The following is a 24,749-nucleotide window of genomic DNA, read 5'->3' as shown; positions in this document are numbered from 1 at the left end:
TTGTTTCATACAGGACCGTCGGTGAATAAAGCTAAAAGACAGACCACTCAAGAGCGATACAAAGGGACAGAGCGAGAACGGCTCCTCAACTTTTAGCCTTGTAGCAGGCTCTGGTGACTTTGTCTAGGTCAAGTTTACTGCGACAGCTGTCCCACCAAGGCCCTGCTGATGCTGGTTCCCAGGGTTAGGCGGTGTCACGGCTGTGGCAGATGCAGCCTCACCCACTTTACACTCAGGAATGCTCTCGTGACTTGTGAAGCAGTATTATGAAGTCTGAAGGTGGCAGTCGCCAGCCCTGCAGCAGAGGAACCTTGTCTTGGGGGAGAGGAAAGACAGCTGGATGGCTGCGAGCGTGAGACCGTGGCCACTTCTCTATGTGCGGTCTCCTCTTTCAGGAGTTAGCCACCACACATTCTATAGCTTATTTTTAGCAACATTTGAGGATGTTGTAGGTACTTTATTACAACATTTTGTAGTTTAAAGAGCTTTATTAATGCAATAAATTAACTTTGTACATTTTTATATTAAAAAAAAAAAAAAACTATCAAGGGACTTCAGAAAGTCGTAGGTCTCATCAGAGCTTGTTCTCCAAAAACCTGCTTGAAAAAGGCGACGTGTTCTTCACAGTGTTCTCCTGTAGGGAAAATGTCCATCAGTCGCCAGCTGGTTACGGGCAGGGGAGAAGGAAATGCAGACAGAGCTCATGGGTTGTATACTGGGTTTTAACTTATTTTTCTTTAATAAAATACCTCATCCTCCTACATTGAGATCACTGTCACTCTCTTCTACTGCAGAGCTCAGCCCCTCAGCCCCAGCCAGCTGACCTGTCACTCATACATACACCTACAGACAGACATATAACATGACAAGTGACTCAGCTTGTCCTTCCTTGCGTTCTATTTGATCACTACTTTCTTAAGGGTTACTCGGAGATGCCTGAATTCCATCCTGAATGCCTCAGCCCCAAACTCTCTCTCCTGAGTGTAGTTCAGATCCATCAGCATTCTGAATCTACGATCACAGACCCAGGGTGAGGTGGGCCCCTGCTGTTTGTGGTCACCCTGGGCCTTCCCTCACCTGGTGTGAAGTTAGGGTTCCCTCGCAAACGCTGGTTTCGCTGTTCAAAGAAGCGGAATATGGTATAGAAGAGCATGACGTCATCAGTCTGCTTTGCGGCGTCTAAGAATTTGCGTGCAGAAATGTTGTCATGGCCACCAATGCCCCGGATGAACCTTAGGGCAGCCAACACCTGGTGTTTGGATAGAAGAACTTCTACTATCTCATCGTTTGCTGTTGAGAGTCTCTGGAAGTGAGAAAGATGGAGGTCAGGGCAGCCACAGGAAGGATGCTGGTAACACCCAGGCTGTGGCCCAGCTTACCTTCAGCATGTCCAGAGACAGCTGGTGGGCGGGCGGGTAAAAGCTCTCCAGGGACAGCAGCAAGCAGGCCTGGAAGACAGGGTTTCAACGGGCTTCAGTTGAAAGGGTACCACTGGAAGGTTTCAGTGACTACAGAAGTGAGATCCCGCGGTACAGACCAAAGGCTTGGAGTCGCTGAGCACGTGGTACTGCAGAAACTGATGGAGCATGTAGAAGAGGTTGTGCTGGACAAGTGTCTTGATGACAAGTTCATGTAAGTAATGCTAGGAACACAAGAAAGGTCAAGGACATTACAAGTCACCCAACTGTGACTGGCTGAGGACTGCAACAGTATGAACTCCCAGGCTGTAGTCTAGTTCTAACAGTGTTCTCAACCAAAGTTTCCATTCCCACTACAAACAACTGCCATGTTAAAATCACCCAGAATTCTGCACTGGGTCTGGCTCTGGCAAATACCCCTTGGACAGTACCTGCACTGGAATCTGAAACTGGTTCAGAGAACGGATATATTCCATCAGCACAGCTATCACGAACTTGTGCGCCATCTCCTAGGGAGGAAGAGGGGTCTTCTCAGTTGCAGGAGCTGCAGGCAGCCCACTGCTTGGCTGGTGTTAAACAGTCCTTGTGGACCGTACACACTGGTGAGCATGTCTTGAGTCTGTTAGAGCCAACCTGACAGCCTCGGCCCTCTCCCAACGCCTCACCACTAGTTCAATCGCAGTGTGAGTCCTGTGGCTGCTGCACAGCAGCCCACTCAGGAGACCAGGAGCCATAACACACCTTGTTTTCCACGCATGGCGACAGCACGTGTGTGTACACGTCGGACTGGTCCACCACTGCTTGGGTCCGCACCGGCCTCTTGAGAGGTGGGTTGCTCCGGCTTTGCCCTGCTTCTACGGCCTGAAGTGAGACAGACAACTGGTGACCTTAATCATCTTCCACAGAAACGGCACCCATCACAGTTAACCGAGACTGAATTCCTAGGCAAAAATTAAACGTGAGCAAGACGCTTGGCAAGCCAGACAAAACTGGTCCTCTGGCAAACACTCCACGGTTCGTGCAAGATCGGAATTAAATAACCCAAGTCACAGTCACGTTTTCTAACCTCTGAAGACGTGAAGCCGACCTGATTTTCTTCTTTACTCTTGGCCGGTGCATCCTCGTTTAGGGAGCTCTACCAGACAGTAAAGGGTGGCTCGTGCACCGGGTCTGTGTGGAGTTTCAAGTGGATCCAGGGCCTCACCCTTCTCTACACTTCTACCACCGGCTAGGTCAGTCACAGCCCAGTGAAGGGGGATTCAGTGGTAAGCCAGAGCTCCCCCAAGACTGGGCAGAGCTGCTCCAGCTGTGTGTGTCCCCAGAGAGCAGGCTCAACTCCAGTACAGATGGTTTGTTCTTCACACTTCATGGTCACAGTGTGGGAGAGCCCAGGGCCTGCCATCCCAGACACTACCAGTGGGACCCACAGGAAGGAGGACACAACCTGACGGCTGACACAGGACAGGGACAGATGATGGAGGCAGCCTATCAGACCCACTGTCCCCCAATAACCAAGGCAGTGTCCACTGTTGGTAGTCACGTCCTTGAAATACTCTCTCCTACTGTCCCAAACCTCTTGCTTCAGAAACCAGAAGTACTAGGTGTTGTACCTAGTAATACGCCACACTAATTCTCCCCGCCTTTCACGGAACATGTGATGTCTGTTAACTGGAATGCACAGTGCCAGTACTTAACCAATGCCTCAAGGATACTGATGGTGGCAGTATCCTAGGACATCCTTTTCTGCTAACTTAGGATAAACCTTTTTGTGGCCCTGCCAGTGAATGACAGAGAACACAGAGTGGCTGTCAAGATGTGGCTGCTCAAGATGCTGAGGACAGACAACCAACTGTTGAACACTCAGTCCTTTCTGAGGCTCAGAGAACATCACAGAAGAGGCAAGAGAATGTAAAAGCCAGAAGATGGGGAAAGGGCTGCAAAATGCTGTATACAAAGCTTGACACAGCTATCCCAAACATGACCTCACAATAGCTGTGATGCACTGGGCCTGTCAGCCGTCAATCATGGGTCTGGGGAGGGCTCACAGGACCCTAACCCTCCCCGCTGAACTACTGGCACTGGTGGAATCTGGAGGAGGGCCAGTCGTGGCCTTGAGGTCTGCACCCAGCGGTGATCCAGGCCCCATGGACACTTTCAAACCTGTGTTCACAGTCCTCGCTAAAATCTGGGTCACAAAGCTATCCAAATGGGGAAGAGACTTGCAGAGAGGAGGGAGGTAACAGAGGGTAGGGGTGAGAGGAAACAATATGCTGTATACATATATGAAATTGTCAACAGATTCATCAATAAAAAAATTATTTTGGCCAGCTATGATGGTACATGCCTTTAATCCCAGCACTTGGGAGACAGGTGGATCTCTGACTTTAAGGCCAACATGGTCTACATAGTAAGTTCCAGACCTTGTCTAAAAAAATTAAAAAAGGATTTCTTATCTGAAATAAAAACAATCTTTTAAAATTTACTTTTTGAGTTCATACAAATACATGTTGCATGTTGGACACCTCGCCCACACTGCCCTCTAGATAACCTTATATTGTAAGGGAAGGAGGCGCAGCCAGTAGTGGAAATCACACCTCTGATTGCCAAGTGCAGGCTCTGGCCAAAGCCAAAGCTGATTTTCTCTCTACAAAATAGAAGCAGACTGAGAACACATCCACACATAAGCTCAAACAGATTTAAAAAAGCAGAAACAGTGAGGGTACCAAGTTGAAGCCTCAAGCCAGCAAGCAGCATGTGGGGACTCTGGGTACACCACTGTCACCTTGCCCTGCATGCATCGAACCTGACATTACACTGTATAACTACATCGTACGGCGGCAGCGGCGGGACTCCCCCCAGTCTGACTTACCATTGTGTAGCTCTGCTCAGCATCCAAGTACTTTTTATACTCGTGGTTGAGTTTATCAAAAACGGTGGCTATCACCGGCAGCGTGGCTCTGTCTGACTCGGCCAGCACTGCAAAGGACAATACACGGTCAGACCCACTGTGATCAGAATCTCAGGTGATGGTGACAAGTGATCTCAAAATGCCAAGAAATGTTTCAGAGAACTGCCACCTGGCAGTCAGTCAGGACCCCTTTTAGTGACCAGAGGAAACAAGACAGGTGTCACTGGAGGACACTGGCTGTGTCATCAGCCTCAACCTGGAGCCACCTGCCTGCTGGCTGCTTCCTGCCAAAGTCTACAAGGCACTAGTATTTCCCAGTATTTCCGGTGGGCTAGGTAATCCATCCTTCCTTCAGGCATGTAGCCCTGACAGCAAAGGATGAGAGTTGGGGCGGGGCTCTGGTGAGATGCCCAGCAGGCAGTAAGCGCCCACCACCAGGCCTGACTGCCTGAGTTCAATCTCAGGACCCCCATGCCAGAAGGGGAGAGCACACTTTCCTAAGTTGCCCTCTGACATCCAGAGGGGTACCATGGCATGTGCCCATACACATACCCACACTGGTATAATTATTTTTAAAGATGGTAGGAAGCCAGGCAGTGGTGGCACACGCCTCCAATCCCAGCATTCAGGAGGCAGGGGCAAGGGGATCTCCCGAGTTCGAGGCCAGCCTGGTTGGTCTACAAAGTAAGATCCGGGCAGCCAGGGCTACACAGAGAAAGCTTGTCTTGAAAAACCAAAAAAAAAGAAAGATGGCAGTGGGAGGCACAAACCTGTGGGAAAGATGAGTCCACTTACTCTGTGAACAGACAGACAGGATGACCATCTTGCACTCCTTTCTCTGGAGAAGAAAGTCCATCAACCTCCCTTTATCTGGCAAGAGATTCACTATGGGCTGAAGTTTCACCTGGAGGTTCCAGAGGTAACCTGGGTGTTAAGAAGGAGCAAGTTCAGCCATATAGTGCAAGCCAGAGCCAAAGCCAACAAAGAGTGCCCCTAGAGCTCTTCTAACCAACATGGCGCCAGGACATTCCGGAAGGTGGCTGACTGTGGAAGAACGGAGTCACGCTAGCTCAGCAAAGGGGCTGATCTTCATGAATGACAACTGCATTCAGAGTCACACCAACGGTTGTCTCCATGGAGACAAGGACAAGCTCAACTCCCTCCACCGTGCCTTGCCCCAGCCATCAACTGCACACGGAGTACTTCACTTTCTCCTGTACTGGCTCAGGTGCACAACAGGTAACTCCACAAACTCAGTAGACTCTCCATCCACTCATCAGCCTCTGCATGTACTAACAGGCAAGCTGGGGCCACATCCTCAGAGTTCCATGGGATAAAGGAATGTCACATCGAAAATAATTGGAGGGACCAATTTCTCAGCTTCCAAGATGGAGCTGTTGTCAATATAAGGAGAAGTGAATTCATTACGTGCAGTGGGTGTCTATGACATTTGGGCTAACTCTCTCCCCCACCCCAAGAATGTAAAGGAGGAGACTGGGAGAGCCTCGGAGGGACTAAAGATGAATTCAGCATTCTCAAATGCCGAGCCACAGATGACCACCTAGGAAGAGACGGCAGGCTGAAGGAGGAGTCACCAGCAAGACAAGACAAGGGACGGAGCATCTCAGGAGAAGTGCACGGGCAGGTGGGTTAGGGATGAGACTGGCTTTGTGATGGCCATGGGGATACCACAGGCACTGGCCATTCTTAGTCACTTCAGTTGTGAGAATCACACATGCTCGTGAAAAGAAAAAGAACCTACAGAGGAAATGCAGTAAGGTGAAAGGCAGCCCACTCTCAGGACTGAAGGGAGGGGTCATCTCAAAGAGTCACTCTGAAGTTGGCACACACTTTTCTATGCAGACAATGGCCCCTCAGACCTACCTTGGCTGGCACTGATAATGATGTCTGGTTGAAAGACGATCCATGATGAAGAATCTACTCGTTAAAGGAAATTCCAAATGGAAGAGAAGAGGGTAACAAAAGACAAGCCCATTTCACTTAGCCCAGCCCCCACATGCTAAGGCCACAAAAGGCCTCCCTCCCCAGGACTGGCTCCCAGGACTGTGTGCAATGGGTGGGGACACATCCCCTTTGGGCACAGTGGCACCACCTTTGTGAGGATACAGAGTTTACAGGGAACTGGAGACTGGCTGGTCACAGCAGCAGGACCTAGAAATTGAGAACACCAGTGTGACCAGGCAGCAGGGGACCCTGCAGGAGTCACAACAGACCCGAGATACTCTACTGCTCCAGTCAGGTGAGGAGGAGGAGGTGACTGTCCTGTCTCACTAATGACACACCCAGGAAGCAGGGGGACGGCCAGCTACAGCTACATTAGTCCATGAAAATGTGTCCCCAGGAGGAGGAAGTGTGTCAAAGCTTCCCTCACTGTGGTTGATTTTTAAGGTTTGTTTTTTAAATGTTTTATGAGTGTTTTGCCCAAGTGTGTATGTGTGCACCACATATGTGTCTGGTTCCTGCCGAAGCCAGAAGAAACTGGAGTTACAGACAGTTGTCTACCCCGCCGTGGGTGCTGGGAACCAAACCCAGGTCCTCTGCAAGTACAGCACGAGCTCTTAGCCACCAGGTTTGTTTGAACCAGAGATGACACGTCACCATTCAGTGTGCACATTTAAACCCTAAGAAACTGACCTGGATGATCCGAAGGAATACCCAGATTCACTGACGGTTCAAATGACGATCGCCTGGAGTTTAATCACGAAAGCATGGGCACCACTGCACTGCACTGCACTGCACTGAGCAGTCTAGGCATAAGAGAACTCACCTAAAAGCACCTTCCACTCTCACATGACCGGGACCCTTCCCAACCAGTTCTGCTGCCTGGGTGTTATGCACCCTGGGGAAATGGGAGGGCTCTTGAATCAACAGTGTTCCCAGTTCTGTACCAATACCAATTACCCAGATATAATCAGAGGGCAGTGTTAGTGAGATGTGACCAGCAGTGACCAGCTAGGTAAGATGGTCATTCTGAACACACCACCCACCCAGATGAGGGCCGTGCCCAGGCAGACAAGCTTCAGGAAAGCACGTGACCGCCAGACTGAAGAGGAAATCTCTGCTGCCTATGCTGTGCCTCCGTGCAGAGCCTGGGCACGTCAGTCTTCAGAGACCCAGGTGATTAACACGGTCACACAAAAGCCACTTGTGTGAAAAAAAAAACAAGTCAAAACCAGCACCGCTCTCAAAATCAGCCCGTGTCACGCTGGGGGACAGCAGTCTCAGGTTTTCTAGGGGCGCATGGTCCAGCAGGGAACTGAGGAGAGGCAGGCTCTACCTGCCCAGACTCCCTAGAACCCCAGGAATCCATGGAGTCTTGACCTCTTACTATCAGCCTTTCCCACTTGAATCAGCACCCTTGGTCAAGCAATTAGCCTCTTTATTGATCCTTTGCTACTGGACCAGAGCCCAGGGTTTTCCTCAGTCAATCGTTTGCCATCACCTCTTCCTTACTGGTCCCATTATTATCCAGGGAGCCAGATGCCAGAAAGCACACGGGAGGCGTTAAGGCCATCAGACACCTGGCGCTCACAGGTACCTGATGGCCGCCTCCTTCCCTCTGTGCCTTTTGCTGGGCCAGCTGCCCAAATGCTGAATGCTTGCCGATCTACCTCCTAGAGCCTGGCTCTCAACTGTCTCTACAAAGACACAAGGAAATCACAGGATGAGCAAGTGCCACATGCCAGCTGACATGTGCCTCCTATGGAAACACAGCCACCAGAGATCCAAACTGGGGGTGACTTGGGGTTGTCAATCAGCGAACTCACTGCAGTCTCCTTCAAAACCAAGGAAACACAGTACATCAGAGACCACGTCCTAAGGAGGTTATTTCTTTTCTCAACTCCTGACCTGCTACTCTCTTCACTTCCTCCCTGACCTGAGCAGGAGGAATGATCTAGAATTGACTCGAGAACCAGACCTGTAAACTGTGATGTGAGCACTGGCCGTATCTACTATAACCCAGCACGAGAGTTTGGCCAGGTGGCTGAGTGGTTAAGAGCGCTTGCTGCTCTGACAAAGGACCTGGGTTTGGTTCCCAGCACCCATGTCGGGGTAGACAACTGTCTGTAACTCCAGTTTCAGGGGATCCAACACCTTCATCTGGCCTCATCAGGCACCAGACATGTATGCAGTGCAAACATATACACTCAGAAAAAACACTCAATCCATAAAACATTAAAAAAATAAACTTTAGCCGGGCGGTGGTGGCGCACGCCTTTAATCCCAGCACTCGGGAGGCAGAGCCAGGTGGATCTCTGTGAGTTCGAGGCCAGCCTGGGCTACCAAGTGAGCTCCAGGAAAGGCGCAAAGCTACACAGAGAAACCCTGTCTCAAAAAACCAAAAAATAAATAAATAAATAAATAAACTTTAAAATCAACCACAGTGAGGGAAGCTTTGACACACTTCCTCTTCCGCTCCCTGGGGACACATGAACTGCCAGAAATCGAGCACCTTCTGGCTTCTGACAGCACCCATACACACATGCTCATAGACAAATTCAGATGCACACAAGCACACAAAAATAAAAAAGAAAAACCTCTAACACAGAACGTTAAAAATAGAAGGGCATGTGACCCTGTTGCAATAACAGCCACAATGAGCTGAATTTAATTCTAGGGTTACAGAACCAGGGAAACAAAGGGTTAAGGGCTTATCAAGATTAAAAGGCTACAGGGCAGCCAGGAGTGGTGACACACCTTTAATCTCAGCACCCGGAGGCAGAGGCAGGCGGATCTCTGTGAGTTCGAGGCCAGCCTGGGCTACAGGTTGAGTTCCAGGACAGCCAGGGCTACACAGAGAAACCCTGTCTCCAAGAAAAGAGAGAGAAAAGGCTGCAGACTGCAGGCTTCTAGAGAAGGCCTGAGGAAGGAAAACCACTTTCTCCAAAGGAAGATTCATTTATTGTATAAATTGCTTCTCAAAATAAATGCCAGCTTAGAGAAGCAGCAGGAGTAGGTATCTTCTTGTAAAACAGAACAAACTGGCTGGAGATGTAGCTCAGTGGTAGAACATCAGCCTAGCAAGCATAAGGTCTTGGGTTCAATCCCCAGCACCCCAAAGCAAACACCCCTCTGAAAAACGATGCAGATCTGGGAGTCTGTTCTCCTGGTCCCATTCTGAACGCGACCCCTGACGATCCCGGGCAGACTATGGCCCAGTGGGGAACAGACAGCCCTGACACCTCACAGTTTTGCTCTCACCTGCCGCGGGGATCTGGTAAGGTTGAATTGATCGGGCTGGAAGCACAGGATGATGGAAAGTCACAGTGCCATCGAACTCTCCCCGTAACTTGATGTCAAATATCACGGATGTCTAGAGGAGGGAAAGGGCATCATCACAGGCTGCCAGTGGGGACGCCTCTGCGTGCGCCCACCCCAGCCCGGCTCGCACTCAGAGGGGACCACTCTTTCCAATCTTGCCACTTTCACAAACACTTCCTCACCTAGGGCCTGCTTCCTCGAAAGGTCGTAGAGAGACAGACAGAGCCTTTTCACGAGACAGAGCAGCGTGACCCCCAGAAAGCAAGGGGAGGTGAGGCTTGCCTGATACCGGGTGCTCAGTTAGACATTTAGAGAGACCTGCTGCAGACTGATGGGCCCAACACCGTCGAATACTGTTATCCACACCCACACGCTCGACAAAGGCCACAGACTCATGTGACACCAGGGATCTGAAGCAAAGTCCCAGCCCAGCTGGCTCAACTGAGCAAGAGTTCCAAAGATCAGATCAAATACATTCTCAAAGTTCCTAACCTCAGTTCTTTTTGAGACAGGGTCTCCTGTAGCTCAGGCTGCCTTCAAACTCACTATAGCGCTAAGGAAGACCTTGAATTTCTGACCCTCCTGCCTCTCCTGCCCAAGGCCTGGGTAACAGGTGTATACCATCACAGCTGGCTTTTAATCAGGGGACGGAACGCACTAGGCAGGCTGTGTCCCCAAACTGAATCGTTTTTAATAGACTGTCTGACTCCTTTGAGCTTAGGCACCCTTCCTGGCGTGTCTGGGTTTGCCAGTTCTCACAAAGCCTATTAAGAGCCCCGGCACAAGCGGCTGCTGCTGCTGCTGGTGGCGGCAACAAGCGGATCTCTGAGTTCAAGTTCAGCCTGGTCCACAGAGCACGTTCCAGGACAGCCAGAGCTACACAGAGAAAGCCTGTCTGGAAAAAGAGCCTCCTCCAGGAGACTCACCTCTGTGTCCTGGTGGTGGACGACGACCAGGTTGTCTACTACATTCAGAGCGAACTTCCCTGTCCTGTTCAACTTCAGTATGTGCATCTTTTTACATGCGCCCTCTCTGTGAGACAACACAGAAGTTGTGACTGGAGGTCAGCAAGCCTGAGTTCAGTCTTCAAATCCAGGAGGGAAGAGGACATGAGGCCCCAGACATACCGTGGGAGATGATACAACACCACCTCCGCTCCCGTACTATTGGAGGTCCGAGAATGATGCCGCAGGAACAGGACGTAAAGTTGCCCATATCTAAGCAGAGATGGAGGCACACGAGTCATATCTGGCCATTGAAAGGCCTTCCTCCCCAGGCTGAGGATGTAGCTTGGTTGGTAACGTGAGGCTTGGCTAGCTACACAGAACTCTGGTTTGAACCCCAATAAGGCATAAACTGGGTATGGCTTAGCTCATAATGTTGACACTCAGGAGGAGGCGAAGTTCAAGGTCATCTTGACTACATAACAAGTTCCGGCCCAGCCTAGCCTATATAAGCCCCTGTCTTTAAGGGGTAATAGAATTCCTCCACATACGCTTCATGATGGTCTTCTGGAAGAAAGACACAAAGCCAAGCACTGAATTCCAATCGGAAGGAATACAGGCCAGCAGTCATGACAAGCAATGCTTATTTTACTTCTGGCTTTCTGTTTTCTTTCATAGAATGAGGACATGTCCCATGGCAAAAGGACAGGACAGTCACTCTTCACGGCAGATGTCACCTCGTGGACGCTGCCGTGAGTAGCTCTAGAATGTGCACTTCCATCCCTGCCATGAGCTCAGGGCTGGGCCTGCCACAGTGACATGAAAAGAGAGACCAAAGGGACGGACACGTCCCAGCATCGCAGCCAGGACTGCGCTCACTGTCTGCTCTCAAAGGGAAAGGAGGAAGTACATTCTACTAACAATAATAATAACTTTTAAAAAGTTGTTGGGAAACTCAGAGAAGAGTTGGAAATGATTTAGAATTTGTTTTTTGGGACTGGGGATAAAATCTCAGAATCTTGAGCATGCTAGGTACTAAGTCACATCCTCAGGTCCTGGAGCAAAATTGTGAGGACTGCTGAAGCAGAAATGTAGGGGTAGGAAATGCTTCTCTGTATCGATTTCATTTTTGCTTAACATTTTCAGTATGAAACTTAAAACTTGAGATATCTGAATTTCCAAGCAATTACGTAATTTACTATATATAAAATTCCATTCCATGTTTGTTAGAGTTTTAAAAATTATATTTTGAGGGCCAAGCAGTAGTGGCACACATCCCGAGGCAGGTGGATCTCTGTGAGTTCGAGGCCAGGCTGGTCTACAAAGTAAAATCCGGGACAACTAGGGCTATACAGAGAAACCCTGTCTTGAAAAACAAAAAACAAAAAAATATATTTTGAACATTTGTATATTAGCTTAAAAAAATTCTTGTTAAGCTTCAATTAATAGAACTTTTAAAAATTCTAAGGCAAACCTATTTAATTGTTTGAATGTTTCATTGAAATTGTTTCAATATTCCCATTGTGTCAGACAAGAGGTAAAAAAAATCATCCTTAGGTGATAAACTAGTATAATCAAAAGAAAATGCCAGGGCTGGAAAGATGGTTCAGCAGTTAAGAGCATTTGCTGCCTGGCGGTGGTGGTGCCTGCATTTAATCCCAGCACTCGGGAGGCAGAGCCAGGCGGATCTCTGTGAGTTTGATGCCAGCCTGGTCTACAGATTGAGATCCAGGAAAGGTGTAAAGCTACAGAGAGAAACCCTGTCTCAGGAAAACAACAACAACAACAACAACAACAACAACAACAAAAAAGAGCATTTGCTATTTCTCCAAAGGACCCAGGTTCAATTCCCAGCACCCACAGCACAGCTTACTGTCACTCCCCTTGTAGGGAACTTGACGCCCTCCTCTGGGCTCTGTGGGCACTGCACATACATGGTGCGTATGCATACATACAGTTAAAGCACACACATAAAAATAAACCTTTTTAAAAAGTGTCAAGAGACCTTAGATTTTTCTGTACTTGCTAATTCAAGTACGAAACCAAAAAAGGGAAGTCCTTGATATTTGTTGTAAGGGTCCTTTTACTGTGAGCTCCTAACACACCCTCATTACTAAGGTCACTAGAGACAATCACAAAAAAGAACTTTCTGAAGACAGACGTACATGGTCGCCATTGCAATGTCTCGTTCTGAAAGGCTAAGTTTGGTTGACTTCGGTGCAGCTGGTAATTCAATCTCAAACTTGGGAAGCTTCGACATGGTGCCAGCCTGTTTAGGGGAAAGTTTAGGAAGTTTACAACACTCCTTCCATGTTTTAGTTTGCTCTACAGTAACTCAATGAAGACACACACTGTCTTCTGATCCTTCTCCAGAGAACCAGCCATTCTTGGAACTGGCCGGAAGGTGAAGGGCGCCCCCTAGCAGTTTGAGATGCAAGGTTCATGTTGAGGACGGGGTTCATTTCAGGGGCTTGACTTACTGTTGCTTTAGAGCTGGGTTAGGGAAGGGGACAGGAATTATCTTAAGGGGCCTGGGGCTCACTCTTACCCTAAAATAAAAAGGCTGCAAAACATTCTCAAGGACTGTGGTGGACAGCAGGATCACGGCGCTCTCCGGACAGTACATATACCAGTTCACATTGATGTTGTGGCTCTTCAGGAGTTTGAGACTTCGTTTTTCAGGTAACACCTGTGACGAAGGTGAAGAAATGGAATCTTCACATTAAAAGACTGCTACAACAAATTAGGTAAATAAAGAGCACAAAGCCCACTGAGGGCTAGCATCGGACCCAAGTGGTAGAGAGCTTGAAGAGCATGCATGAGGCTCCAGTTCAACCCCAACACCACCTAAGCAAAACAAGGAAATCCAGCTGACGGGTCACACAGTAACTGTGACCTCTGTTTATTACGGCACCATGTGGCCTGTGCTGTCCAAGGCTCTTCACTACACCTGAGAGATAGCACAGAACAACATGAGAACCTCAGGCTGACAGAGGTCGGGAATGGTGGGATGGTAATTACCAACCACCGTGGCTGAGCCTCCAACACACTCAGGCAATTACCGCCGTGGCCGAGCCGCCATACACTCAGGTAATTACCGCCATGGCCGAGCCGCCATACGCTCAGGCACCATGCACTAAAGAGAGGAACTGTGGGTTTCATTAAGCAGACAGTCAAAGTGAAGCAGTCCCCAGACCCAGGCACTGAGTCCGCCACCTTCCCAGGAGCCACCAGGCTTCATCTGCACTCCACCTGGCTCTGGGTCCCAGCTAGACTCCTTTGCTAACCCCGCTGTCCACAGGACCGCTTCCAAGTACAGCGCCTTACAGTCTCTGCACATCTAATGTTCTCTTCATACTCCTACACACTAAGAACGCTGCACAGACTCACCCAGCAACATGCCAAAGAACCATGAGGGACATCAAGGCCATGAGCATGAACCTCATCATGCAAGCCTCCTAAGAGTGTGTCCGGGGCCAGAAGGATGGCTCAGAAGGTAAAGACACCTGCCACCTGACATAAATCCGATCCTAGAACCCACGGAAAGGTGGAAGGAAATGAACTTTCCAGAGGTGCCCTCTGACCTCCACACTGTGCACTGTGACAGGATAGCACACACTGGAAGCCACAAGAAGCATGCTAGAGGTTTCCTTTTGAATCTACTTCTTTTTCACTATTCCGTGTGTATAGACATGGGTATGTCATACCGTGTACATGGAGGTCAGAAGACAACTTCTGGGAGACAGTGTGCTCCTTACACAAGGGGTCCAGGGATCCAACTCAGATCATCAGGCCTGGGTGGCAAGTGCTGACCCATCTCATCAGACCTAACCTGTGTTAGCACCCGAAGACCTATGACGCACACTTGCTCGCTAGACAGAACAGACTTTTTTCAGAGTTATTTTGTTTTATGTGTAATAAATGTTTTGCCTACACACATGTATGTGGACCATGTGTATGTTTGGTGCCCATGAAAGTCAGAAGAGGGTTTTGAATACGCTGGCACTGGAGTTACAGATGGTTGTGACCCACTATGTTCCTGAAGAACAAGTGCTCTTAACCACTGAACACAGAGATTTTTAAAGACCACTGTGGGGGGCTGTGTGGCGGTGGTGGACCTTTGATCCCAGCACTGGGGAAGCAGAGGCAGGTGGATCTCTGTGAGTTTGACACCAGCCTGGTCTACAGTGAGTTCCAGCATAGCCAGGGCTATACAAAGAAACCCTGTCTCAAAAAGAGAGTGAGAGAGGACTGCAGGGAGCCCTTCTGTCAGCCTGTGTACAGCGTACCCAGGCTTCCCCTTCTCCATTTATGGGTTTAAACTTTCCAGTGCGCATATTGGCAGCCCTAGAGCAAAGACCATGGCATGAGCGTCTCACATGCCACTTACACTGGGCACATTGTCTCCACCAATTCTAATTTACACTCCTTTCGTTATATCAATAAGATCACAGCCTGAAGGTAGGCGGTGGTGGTGCACACCCTTTTTTTTTTTTTTTTTTTTTTTTTTTTCCCCGAGACAGGGTTTCTCTGCGTAGCTTTGTGCCTTCCTGGATCTTGTTCTGTAGACCAGGCTGGCCTTGAACTCACAAAGATCCGCCTGCCTCTGCCTCCCGAGTGCTGGGATTAAAGGCGTGCACCACCACCGCCCGGCATGGTGTACACCTTTAATCCCAGCACTTGGGAGGCAAAAGCAGGTGGATCTCTGTGAGTTCAATGTCGCCTGTCTATAAAGCAAGTTCCAGGACAGCAGAGCTGTTGCACAGACAAACCTTCCTAAGCTGTGACCCGTTAACACAGTTCCTCATGTGTGCTGACCCCGACCATACAATTATTTTTGTTGCTACTTCGTAACTGTAATTTTGCTACTGTTATGAATCTTAATGTAATCATCTGTGTTTTCTGATGGTCTTAGGTGACCCCTGAAAGGACTGTTTGACCCCGAAGGGGTTGTAACCCACAGGCTGATGTAGCTAAAAGTTTTCAGCTACAGGTTGAGAACCACTGTCCTAGGAGGACAATGGGACTCTCTCTCTCTCTCTGAAATGGCAACTGTCTACAAACCAATGAGATCCAAGCCCAGCAGCAGTGCACAGAAGAGATTCCCACACTGCTACTCAGTTCCAAGTACTGCTTTACCCATGAAGAAACACGTGAGCAGGCTCATTGAACTTTCTAACTGTAATGATAAAACAGTGAAATTGAGGTAGACATCCTGTAACAGGAAGTGGCAAGACAAAGGGCAAATCATTCAGAGCAGAACTGTCCTCAGAACAAAATCTGGGAACAACCGCCAAAGCATGCAGCTGTGCAAGAAAAAACTAGGCTGCAGAAGTGTATATGCAAGAGGCCCCCTTTTGCAAAAGATGATGATGATGATGACGTGTACAGAAGAAAAGCACCGGAGTGTGCAAACTGCTGACGACAGTCACTTCTAGGGACTACTGCAACTTTTTGCTCTCTGTACAGCGCCTCCTCGATCGAGAGGCTAGGCTGGCTCTAGAACCCCCGTTTCCCACCCAGGCTGCTGAAATGCCCTTGCTTTCTCTAGCAAACCTCACAACCGAGATGGTACCTGGTAAAATTCAATGCCTTGGTCTGTTATGAAGACAATTTCCGTAGAGCTGGTCCAGCAGAATCCCAGGATGTTGGCATTCTTGGTCTGGGAGAATTACAGAAAGAATGTTTTTACCTGGCTGTGGCTGCACATGCCTGTAACCCCAGCACCTAGGAGCTCAAGGCAGGAGAACTGGGAAGTCAAGGACATCCACGGCTACATTTTAAGCTGGAAGCCAGTCTGAGCTACATGAGACTATCTCCAAAATAAAAAAGAACTTACTCTGTGACTAAGGCGTCTACTGCACAAGCACAAGGACTTGGGTTCAAATCCCAGCACCCACATACATCACCAAGAGTGGCCACAACCCTAGTGCTGGGGTGGGGGAGAGCAGAGACAGGAAGGGCTTTTGGGTTGGCTGGCCACCGGCCAGGTCAGTAGAGACCTGCCCCAAGGGTCTAAGATGGAGAGCACAGAGCAGGACTGAAGGGATTGCTTATACTGTTCTATTATTAAATAAAACTCGGGAGTCAGATACTGGGGTAAAAACCTGACTGATCAGAGAAGCAGTGGAAAAGAGACCAGTGGCCTTCTCTCTCTCCTTCCTTGATCCAAAAGGGCTGCAAATCTTTCTAAACCCCTCCCTGCTGCTTCCCGTGTCTCTCTATATATGTCCTGGGTCCTCCAAAACCTCTGTGGCTAATTCTGGTCAGCTAGTAGCTAGCTCTGACTCAAGGTAAACTTTACTGGCAGTCTCCAGAGTGTCAGAGTGCAATCAAAACATCCACAACACAGGACTCGCCACATCCTCCACTGACCTGTGACGGCATGCATCCCTACACACACTTGCATACTTATACCACACATACAAGAAAAGCTGCACAACTCTAATGCAAAGCTCAAGGGCTCAGCTGTCACTGTCACTGATGAATGAGTTTCTCAGAATGGTTACTCATTAACAACCACAACCCCCGCCCCCACTCCAACAAGATCTCACTATCATAACAGAGGCTGGCCTTGGTCTCCGCAGCCTGGGCACCTGGAACTCAGGATGCGGCCTCACCCTACCATGTTGGGATTCATTTTAAACACAGCTTCCCCGATCTTTGTCCTAACCCAAGATTCTGAATCTTAATTCCTTCAACTCTGCTGCACAGAGGAGGAAGCCTGAGTTTTATAGAAAGATAACACCCAGAGCACAGGAACTCCAACTTCTGCCTTTCACACTGTGGACACTCCCGCAGCCATCACAATACTACAAGGGCCTGAAGTTATGCAGTGAACACAGACCAAGATGAGATCCAGCAGCCTGAGACCAGCCTGGGTGGCCCGAGGGCAGACAGGCACAGCAGGGGCTCAGACAAGGAACTGTTTCATACTTAGAGCATCTGAAGGGCTGGGAGGAGCTTGGCTAGGTGGTGGAGGCTCCTCCCATGGATACAGACCCCATCCTGATGCCAAAGTTGTTACTCCCATCTACTGACAGCTCTGGTCAATCTCCCAGCTGCCCCAGGAGCTCCCTCCGGCCTCATTTATAACACCCTGCTAATCTAATTCAGAGACTAGAGTCTATGCCTACAGAAAGTGTAAGGACATGGGAGGGAGACCTGTCAAGGAAAGAACACTCCAAGAACATCACAGGAAGGCCCTGGCGGGTCCCAGGCCTGAGACACAGGAGGCAGGAGGCAGTGAGGAAGCCCAGACAGCGCTGAGGGGAACCTCTTCACCCATCTACTCTTCCACTTCATAGCTGAAGAGACAGAATTTCCAAAAGGGGGACACTGTCCGCCAGCCAAGCTAGACCCCCAGCTGACCTCTGCAGCTCATCACCAACCTAGACAGCCCCCCAGACAGGGATTCCCAGCTTGTGCCTCCACCACCCGACCCACAGGTCTCCACACACAGCCCACAGTGGAAGCAGCGGGTGAGGAACGAGGCCCCATCCCCCACCCCTGTACCTTGCACTCTTGTGTGTATTCCAGCTGAGAGTTATCAGGAATAAAATTACAAAAGTCCTGAAAGACAGAAAAAAAAAACACAGGGAAAATTTTAGATAAAACAGCCTACTATGAGATAAAATGGACAAATGTTTTTGTTTTGTTTTGTTTTGTTTTGTTTTGAGACAGGTTCTCACTATACAGCCCCAGCTGTCCTGGAACTCACAGAGATCTGCCTGCCTCTGCCTTTTGAGTGCTGGGAGGGATTTAAAAGTGTGAGCCACACCGGGCGGTGGTGGCGCACGCTTTTAATCCCAGCACTAGGGAGGCAGAGCCAGGCGGATCTCTGTGAGTTCGAGGCCAGCCTGGGCTACCAAGTGAGTCCCAGGAAAGGTGCAAAGCTACACAGAGAAACCCTGTCTCGAAAAACCAAAAAAAAAAAAAGTGTGAGCCACTATACCTGACAAACAAATTTTTTTGTTGTTGTTTTTGTTTTTTGGCTTTTCAAGACAGGGTTTCTTTGTATAGCTTTGGAGCCTGTCTTGGAACTCCCTCTGTAGACCAGGCTAGTCTCAAACTCAGAGATCTGCCTGCCTCTGCCTCCCAATTGCTGGGATTAAAGGCGTGCACCACCACCATCCAGCTCTGACAGATTTTTAAAATGATTAGAAAATAGCTCATGTTGGGCAGTGGTGACGCAATCCTTTAATCCCAGCACTCAGGAGAGAGAGGCAGGGAGAGCTCTGTGAGTTCCACACCAGCTTCGTCTACAGAGTGAGTGCCAGGACAGCCAGGCTACACAGCAAAACCCTGTCTCAGATAGACAGACAGACAGACAGACAGACAGATAATAAAAGGAAATAGCCAAACAAACAACCACAGATGAAAGACATAAAGACCAATTATGGTCAACTGTCAGCAACACCAAGTTGTAGTGGTGTGAAAGAAAATGGCACCCAGAGGAAGTGGCACTATTAAGAGGCGTGGCTTTGTTGGAAGAAGTATGTCACTGTGGGAGTGAGCTTTGAGGTCTCCTTTGTTCAAGCTACACTTAGTGTGACACACAGTTGCTTCTGCTGCCTGCAGATCAAGATGTAGAACTCTCAGCTCCTTCTCCAGCACCATGTCTGTCTGCATGCCACTATATCCCACCGTGATGATAATGGACTGAACCTCTGCAATTGTAAGCCAGCCCAATTAAACGTTTTCCTTTACAAGAGTTGTTGTGGTCCTGGTGTCTTGTCACAGCAATAGAAACCCTAAGACATCAGTCAACTAAAGAGTCCATCCAAATACTCAGTTGGGATTCATGAACAGACTTTTAAAATTCATTCCTCAAGTCAGGTATGGCAGCCCACATCTAGGATTTCAGCACTCAAGAAGCTGATGCTGGAGGATTGCTCTAAGTTCAACACCAACTTGGGCTATGTAGTAAGTTCCAGGCCAACCTGAGTCATAAAAGGAGGCCTTGTTAGAGAGAAACGGGGAGGGAGGAGAGGAAGGAGAGAGAGAAGGAGACAAAGGAAAGAGGGAGGGAGGGAGGGAAGGAAGGAGGGGTGGACAGGGAAGGAAGGAGGGACAGACAGAGAAGGAAGGAGGGACGGACAGGGAAGGAAGGAGGGACGGACAGGGAAGGAAGGGCAGGGAAGGAAGAAGGTCCTCAGATGGGTGACATCGGGGAAACGTACCGGCTTCCCCAGGCTTCCTGCAAATGCAATACTGCAGCAGCAGCAGCAGGTATAGGAGTCTGCCCTTGTGTGATAGTTTGATCTCATTCTGACAGTAAAGCTTGCTTGGAGAGGGCAAAGCTAGCAACTAGCTGACCAAAATTAACCATAGAGGTTTTGGAGGATTGAGGACAGACAGGAGACAGGAAGTAGTAAGACAGGGCTGAGAGAGGATCTCAACCCTTTGGATGGAGGAACAGAGAGATAGGAGGTCACTTTTCTGATCATTCACGTGCTTACCCCAATATCTGACTCCTGACTTCTTACTGATAAAGAGTAATTAGATAAACACATCAGTCTAGTTATCTTCGCAGTGGCTCCTTCACTACTTTACAGACGACAGCAGTGAACGAATGAACAACACTGATGAACTGACTAATGTGATGCTAGGAGCAAACACAGGACCTCCTTCGTGCTAGGCTAAATGACCACTGCATCCCATCCCAAGACGCACAACGGTGATGCTTTCCAAGGGATGACGTGCCAGCAAGCTGCTCCAACTGTGTTTATCTACCTGTTCCTACCCAGTCCAGCAAGCGGACATGAGAAACATCAGCTGATAAAGTGACCTGAGTAAGATTAATTCACCAAGTAGTCAAAAACAGACCTCGCTAATCCATGTTGCCAGTTAGTAAGCAACACAAAGATGCAGGACAATCCAGATTACTTAAAAATAAATAAATAAATAGAGGCTGGAGAGATGGCTCAACAGTTACATGCACTGGCTGCTCCAGGGCCAGACTGAATTCCCACCACCTCCATGGCAGCTAATACCCACCTACCTGCAGCTCCAGTCCCAGGGGATCCTATGCCCTCTTCTGAGCTCCTCGGTCACTGCACATACATGGTGCACAGACACACATACAGACAAAACATCCACACACATAAAAATAACAAATCAAGTATTTATGTGTAGAAAAGGGACTACTTGGAAAGAGGAGGGGGACTAGGAGGAGAGGAGACAGGAGAAGGTAATGGGGCAGAACATGAGCATGGAACATAATACACAGGTATGAAAACGTCACGATAAAACTCAGCATTTTATGTCACGAATACAGATGGTAAGCTCATTCATCCACTCATCTGCCTTTCTCGTCTGCAAACGATCTCCCCAGCCCCACATCACTGGATCCCTCAGGTGAGGAAACAACCTGTCTCTTTCAAGCACGCATCTAATGTTCTGGCACTGCTTTCAGCTGCCTTACCACTGTCTTCGAGGTCCTCTGTACAGCCAGTATCTTATTTTCCAGAGAAAACTTAATGCACTTCACTTCGCCTCTGTCGTCCATTCTGAAACAAGAACGAACAGGTTCAGAGAGAAACTGCCCTGAATTCTAGCTCTTGTTGCGATTGACAAAAAGCCACGTAACTCTTTGGGAAGCAGCAAGCTGTAGTCTAATGTTAGAATTGCATTTCTGAAGCTGTGAACAGAATCTACTGGCAACAACCGGCTGGTGAAGTGAACAGAGGACATAGCCAAGTGGCTGGAGAGCCAGGGTCACACACACGTCACCTGAGAACTGCTGGATACCCTGGGGGATAGATGCACTCATTACCATGATTACAGTGATGGTTTCCTGGGTGTATAACAAACAAACCCCCCCACACACAATGTTTGGGTTCAGTTGGCTCACAGAGACTTGAGTGTGATCTCCAGAGTGTGAACCCATGTAAAAAAAATCTAGACACTATGGCATTGCAATTCCAGTGCTAGGGAGACAAAGAGAAGCAGGCCCCTAAGGGTCACTTGCCATGCTAATGTGCCAACGAGACTGTGTCTCAAAACACAAGAAAAAAATGCATTCACGCATATACAAGTTAAAGGCTGCAGCCTACCAACCCTTCAAGCTCCTCAGAATCCTGAAGTGTAGCCTGATGGGCAGATCCCTCTCACTTTTCCATGTCTCACTGGTGCATCTCACCCACTAACTTCCCATGCTGCTATCAGTCTGTACCTCAGAGCCCCTTGGCTTTTTGGCAACACATAGCTGAACTAACACTGTCTCAGAGTTCCTGCTGTCTCTGTCCCAACAGCATCAGGAGCACAGACATACGGTGTTTCCAAACAGTGAGGTGACCTCGCCACACCCGACCTGACAGATTTTCACCATCAAGGAAAAGCCCTAATCCCATGCGGAATGCACACCTTCTCCATGCCTTCTTCCCTACAGACACCCTGACCTAGAGTCCCCCAAACACCACGCCTATGCTCATGGTCTGGTCTCCAACCAGAAATCACTCCCTTCCTACCTGAAAGCCTTGCTCAAACCCATCTCAAGGTCAAAGCTGCATCCCTTAAGTGTTCCCATGTTCTCAACAGAGCTCTAGCACAGAGTTTATGGTGGCAAACAGTATTTGCTGAATCTCTTCCTGCCTACATTAAGTCCAGGTTCCGGGAAGGGGCAGATTCAAAGCCTTCACTTGTTTGCCACTGACGGTGTGTGCCGAACAAGGACCAAAAAACCAAAACAACATCAGCTGTTTTCTATTTCAAACAGTTGACACATGTTAAAAGTGATTTTTTTTTTTTTAAACAGGGTCTTGCCATGCCCTGCAGACTGGCCGGTAACCTGCAAACTACCTCTCTTAGCTTCCCAGAGGGCTGGGGTTAGAGGCCTGTGCCACCACTGAACTGAGGCCCTACAAAATACTTTCTCTTTGCTACTGTAACCAAACGAATTAAGAACTGATGGGATTGTGTAGCCCAAACTGAGGCACTTGTGAAAGTGAAAGGGGCCGCTACAGTCAATCACACTCAGCGTCTGTAAAGTGGGACAGCCTGTCTGTCACTTTAACCTCAGTGAGAACCCTGGTTTTTCCCCATCACATGAGGAAGACTGGATTTTCCTCCACCCAGCAAACACTCTAGGAAGACCTGGGACAAGTGAGAAACTGAGTCCCCGGGCCCAGCACAGCAGAAATGAGTGCACATCGGTAACTTCAAGTACCAGGAAGTAGGTGCCCTGGGAAATCTTGATTGCCACATTTCACTCTGACAGTTGTTCTGTTGTTCCCAAACTGCACCCCCAGATGCCCACTGCTTTTTCCTACACACAGGATTCCATCCCAGACTGCTTAGATGAGGGCAAAACAAAGTGATTCAACTTTCTGAATCAGAAAATCCCCAGTGTTTACATGTGGATACTATTCTGAAAAGGGCAAATTACCTAAAAGAGATGGGATTCCTATCATCGGGGCCTTTAACGACCACGCCAGTAGCTCCACCCGATCGAACAGCAAAAACCTGAAAAAGAAGAGGCAACGTTAATGGTCAGAGCTTTGTAAAGACCTAGACTCAACCTTTCAAGGAGCGTGTCTACCGCACCACCCCTTGATTCATCTGAACAAACTAACAGGGTATATTCCTAGGTAGGTGCTTAGACGAATTTAAGGAGAAAGAAGTGAGCAAAATAGGGCACCGTGCAAGAGCAGGCTAGACCCTGAGACTGACCACCTGAAAGCCAGCTCGCACTCTGGCACCACCCATGCACTTGCACACCCGGCTTTGCTCCCGTACAAAACACCGGGCACTCGGCGCTAAATCCTTGCGCGCAGCGCGCGAGGGTGGGGCGACGGGGAGCGTCCGGGCGCGGGGCCTCGCTGCGGGCACCGCTCGCTCACCTGCTTGTTGGCCTCGTCGAAGAACACGCAGTTGACCGGGTTCGCCTTCTCGAACTGCACCGGCCGCTCGCACAGCTCCAGGTAGTAGTCCTCGCCGCCCATGGCTGGGACCCGCGGGAGCCCGGCTGCCTCGGCGCTGTCCACCGCTCAGGCCGCTGCCCTAGGCCCCGCCCCGCGCCCCACGTGACGCGCGGCCGCCGGCACGTCAGTGGCCGGGACTGGAGCCCACCACCGTAGCCACGCCCCCTCCGGAGGCGGAGCGTGAGTCACGTGACCCGGAAGCTGCCCGTTTAAAGTGGTGCCGTGTCCCGCGTCGCCTATGCGGAGGGTTCGTGCCTGTCAGTTGAGTCAGGGAGACGAGGCAGGAGGCTGGCTGTAATTACGCAGCCACCGGGCAAACACTACTGCCGGAGATCTGCCCGGCCCCGGGAGCTGATTTTTTGAATAGTCTGTCAGCCATGCAGGCAGTGCTGGGATCTGCTGGGATGTTGCGGACTGAATTCTGCCCCTCCCCACAAGTTTACGTGTTGGACTTCTAATCCCCAATATCTCAGAATGTGCCTGCATTTGGAGCTTCAAAGATGTAATTAAGGCAAAATGAAGTCATCAGATGGGTCCCTAAACCAATATGACTTTTATTTAAAGAAGGAAAAAAGAGATGAGGTCTTAAATGCCCAGCCTGCCGGGTGGCCATCTACGAGTCAGAGAGGCCTCGAAGAAACAGTCCTGGGCCAGCGAGATGGCTCTGTAAGTAAAGGCGTTTGCCGAGCATGATGACCTGAGTTTGATCCCTGAGACCTACATGCATGGAAGAATAGAAGGACCCCAGCAAGCTGCCTTCTGACCTCCACACATGCACTGTAGCAAGTGAGCACCCACATACAAAACAAACACAAACAAATGTAATAAAAAATTGTTTTGACACAGGATCTCTCTGTGTAGTCTTGGTTTGCCTAGAACTCACCATGTAGACCAGGCTGGCCTCAAACTCACCAAGATCCACCTGCCTCTGCCTCCAGAGTGCTAGGATTAAAGGTGTGCGCCACCACACCTGGTAAAATTTAATAAAATTTTTAAAAAGAAATGAAACAGCCCTGCTGACTTTAGGCTCTCTGCCTCAAAAACTGTAAACTAAATGTGTAAGCCCCCAGCCAGCAGCTCTTTGTTACGGCGGCAGCAGCAGGAAGAACTGCCTCGGGAAGACTCTGGTCACAGGAAGAACCTGGTCACAGTGATCTTGACAATGCTGTGGACTCAGGAGATGCTCCAACCACCACAGGCTGAAGGAATCCCGAAGATCCAGAATCACATCTTTTGCCCCTCCAGGTATGGTCTCTTTCTATTTATTTTTAAA

The 24,749-nt window shown here is 49.3% G+C and overlaps 2 protein-coding genes across 2 annotated transcripts in view; one reads left to right on the top strand and one right to left on the bottom strand.

Moving 5' to 3' along the window:
* Window positions 1–767, top strand: part of Npc1 (NPC intracellular cholesterol transporter 1) — a 33,141-nt gene extending 32,374 nt beyond the window's left edge. Inside the window, exon 17 of the mRNA XM_059246692.1 lies at window positions 14–767. Within this exon, the coding sequence (XP_059102675.1) occupies window positions 14–96 (83 nt within the window). The 3' untranslated portion in view covers window positions 97–767. The remainder of the gene's footprint in view (window positions 1–13) is intronic.
* On the bottom strand, window positions 525–23,583 carry Rmc1 (regulator of MON1-CCZ1). Its single transcript, XM_059245994.1, has 20 exons — window positions 23,396–23,583; window positions 22,942–23,018; window positions 20,980–21,064; window positions 18,069–18,125; window positions 16,129–16,215; window positions 13,102–13,242; window positions 12,719–12,822; window positions 10,737–10,826; window positions 10,536–10,641; window positions 9,550–9,661; window positions 6,454–6,498; window positions 6,211–6,264; window positions 5,122–5,250; window positions 4,288–4,394; window positions 2,160–2,279; window positions 1,850–1,927; window positions 1,538–1,642; window positions 1,380–1,448; window positions 1,078–1,303; window positions 525–634 (listed from the first exon to the last, which is right to left on the bottom strand). The coding sequence occupies exons 1-20, from the start codon at window positions 23,495–23,497 to the stop codon at window positions 555–557; spliced, it is 1,974 nt and encodes a 657-aa protein (XP_059101977.1). The 5' UTR covers window positions 23,498–23,583; the 3' UTR covers window positions 525–554.
* Window positions 23,584–24,749: the final 1,166 nt, after the last annotated feature.

The sequence above is a fragment of the Peromyscus eremicus genome, chromosome 19 (genome assembly GCF_949786415.1).
Source record: "Peromyscus eremicus chromosome 19, PerEre_H2_v1, whole genome shotgun sequence".
Classification (NCBI taxonomy): Eukaryota; Metazoa; Chordata; class Mammalia; order Rodentia; family Cricetidae; genus Peromyscus; species Peromyscus eremicus.
Note: the sequence above shows the minus strand (reverse complement) of the source record. Positions and strands in the feature narration are given on the sequence as shown.

What these genes read in the sequence shown, in the direction of transcription:
- Rmc1 (XM_059245994.1), bottom strand. Translation starts at nt 23,497, where the DNA reads ATGGGCGGCGAGGACTACTACCTGGAGCTGTGCGAGCGGCCGGTGCAG. An exon ending in AGAGGACCTCGAAGACAGTG is followed by an intron (nt 18,126 to 20,979) that starts GTAAGGCAGCTG and finishes TCTGTCTTTCAG; the next exon opens with GACTTTTGTAATTTTATTCC. An exon ending in AATACACACAAGAGTGCAAG is followed by an intron (nt 16,216 to 18,068) that starts GTACAGGGGTGG and finishes TAATTCTCCCAG; the next exon opens with ACCAAGAATGCCAACATCCT.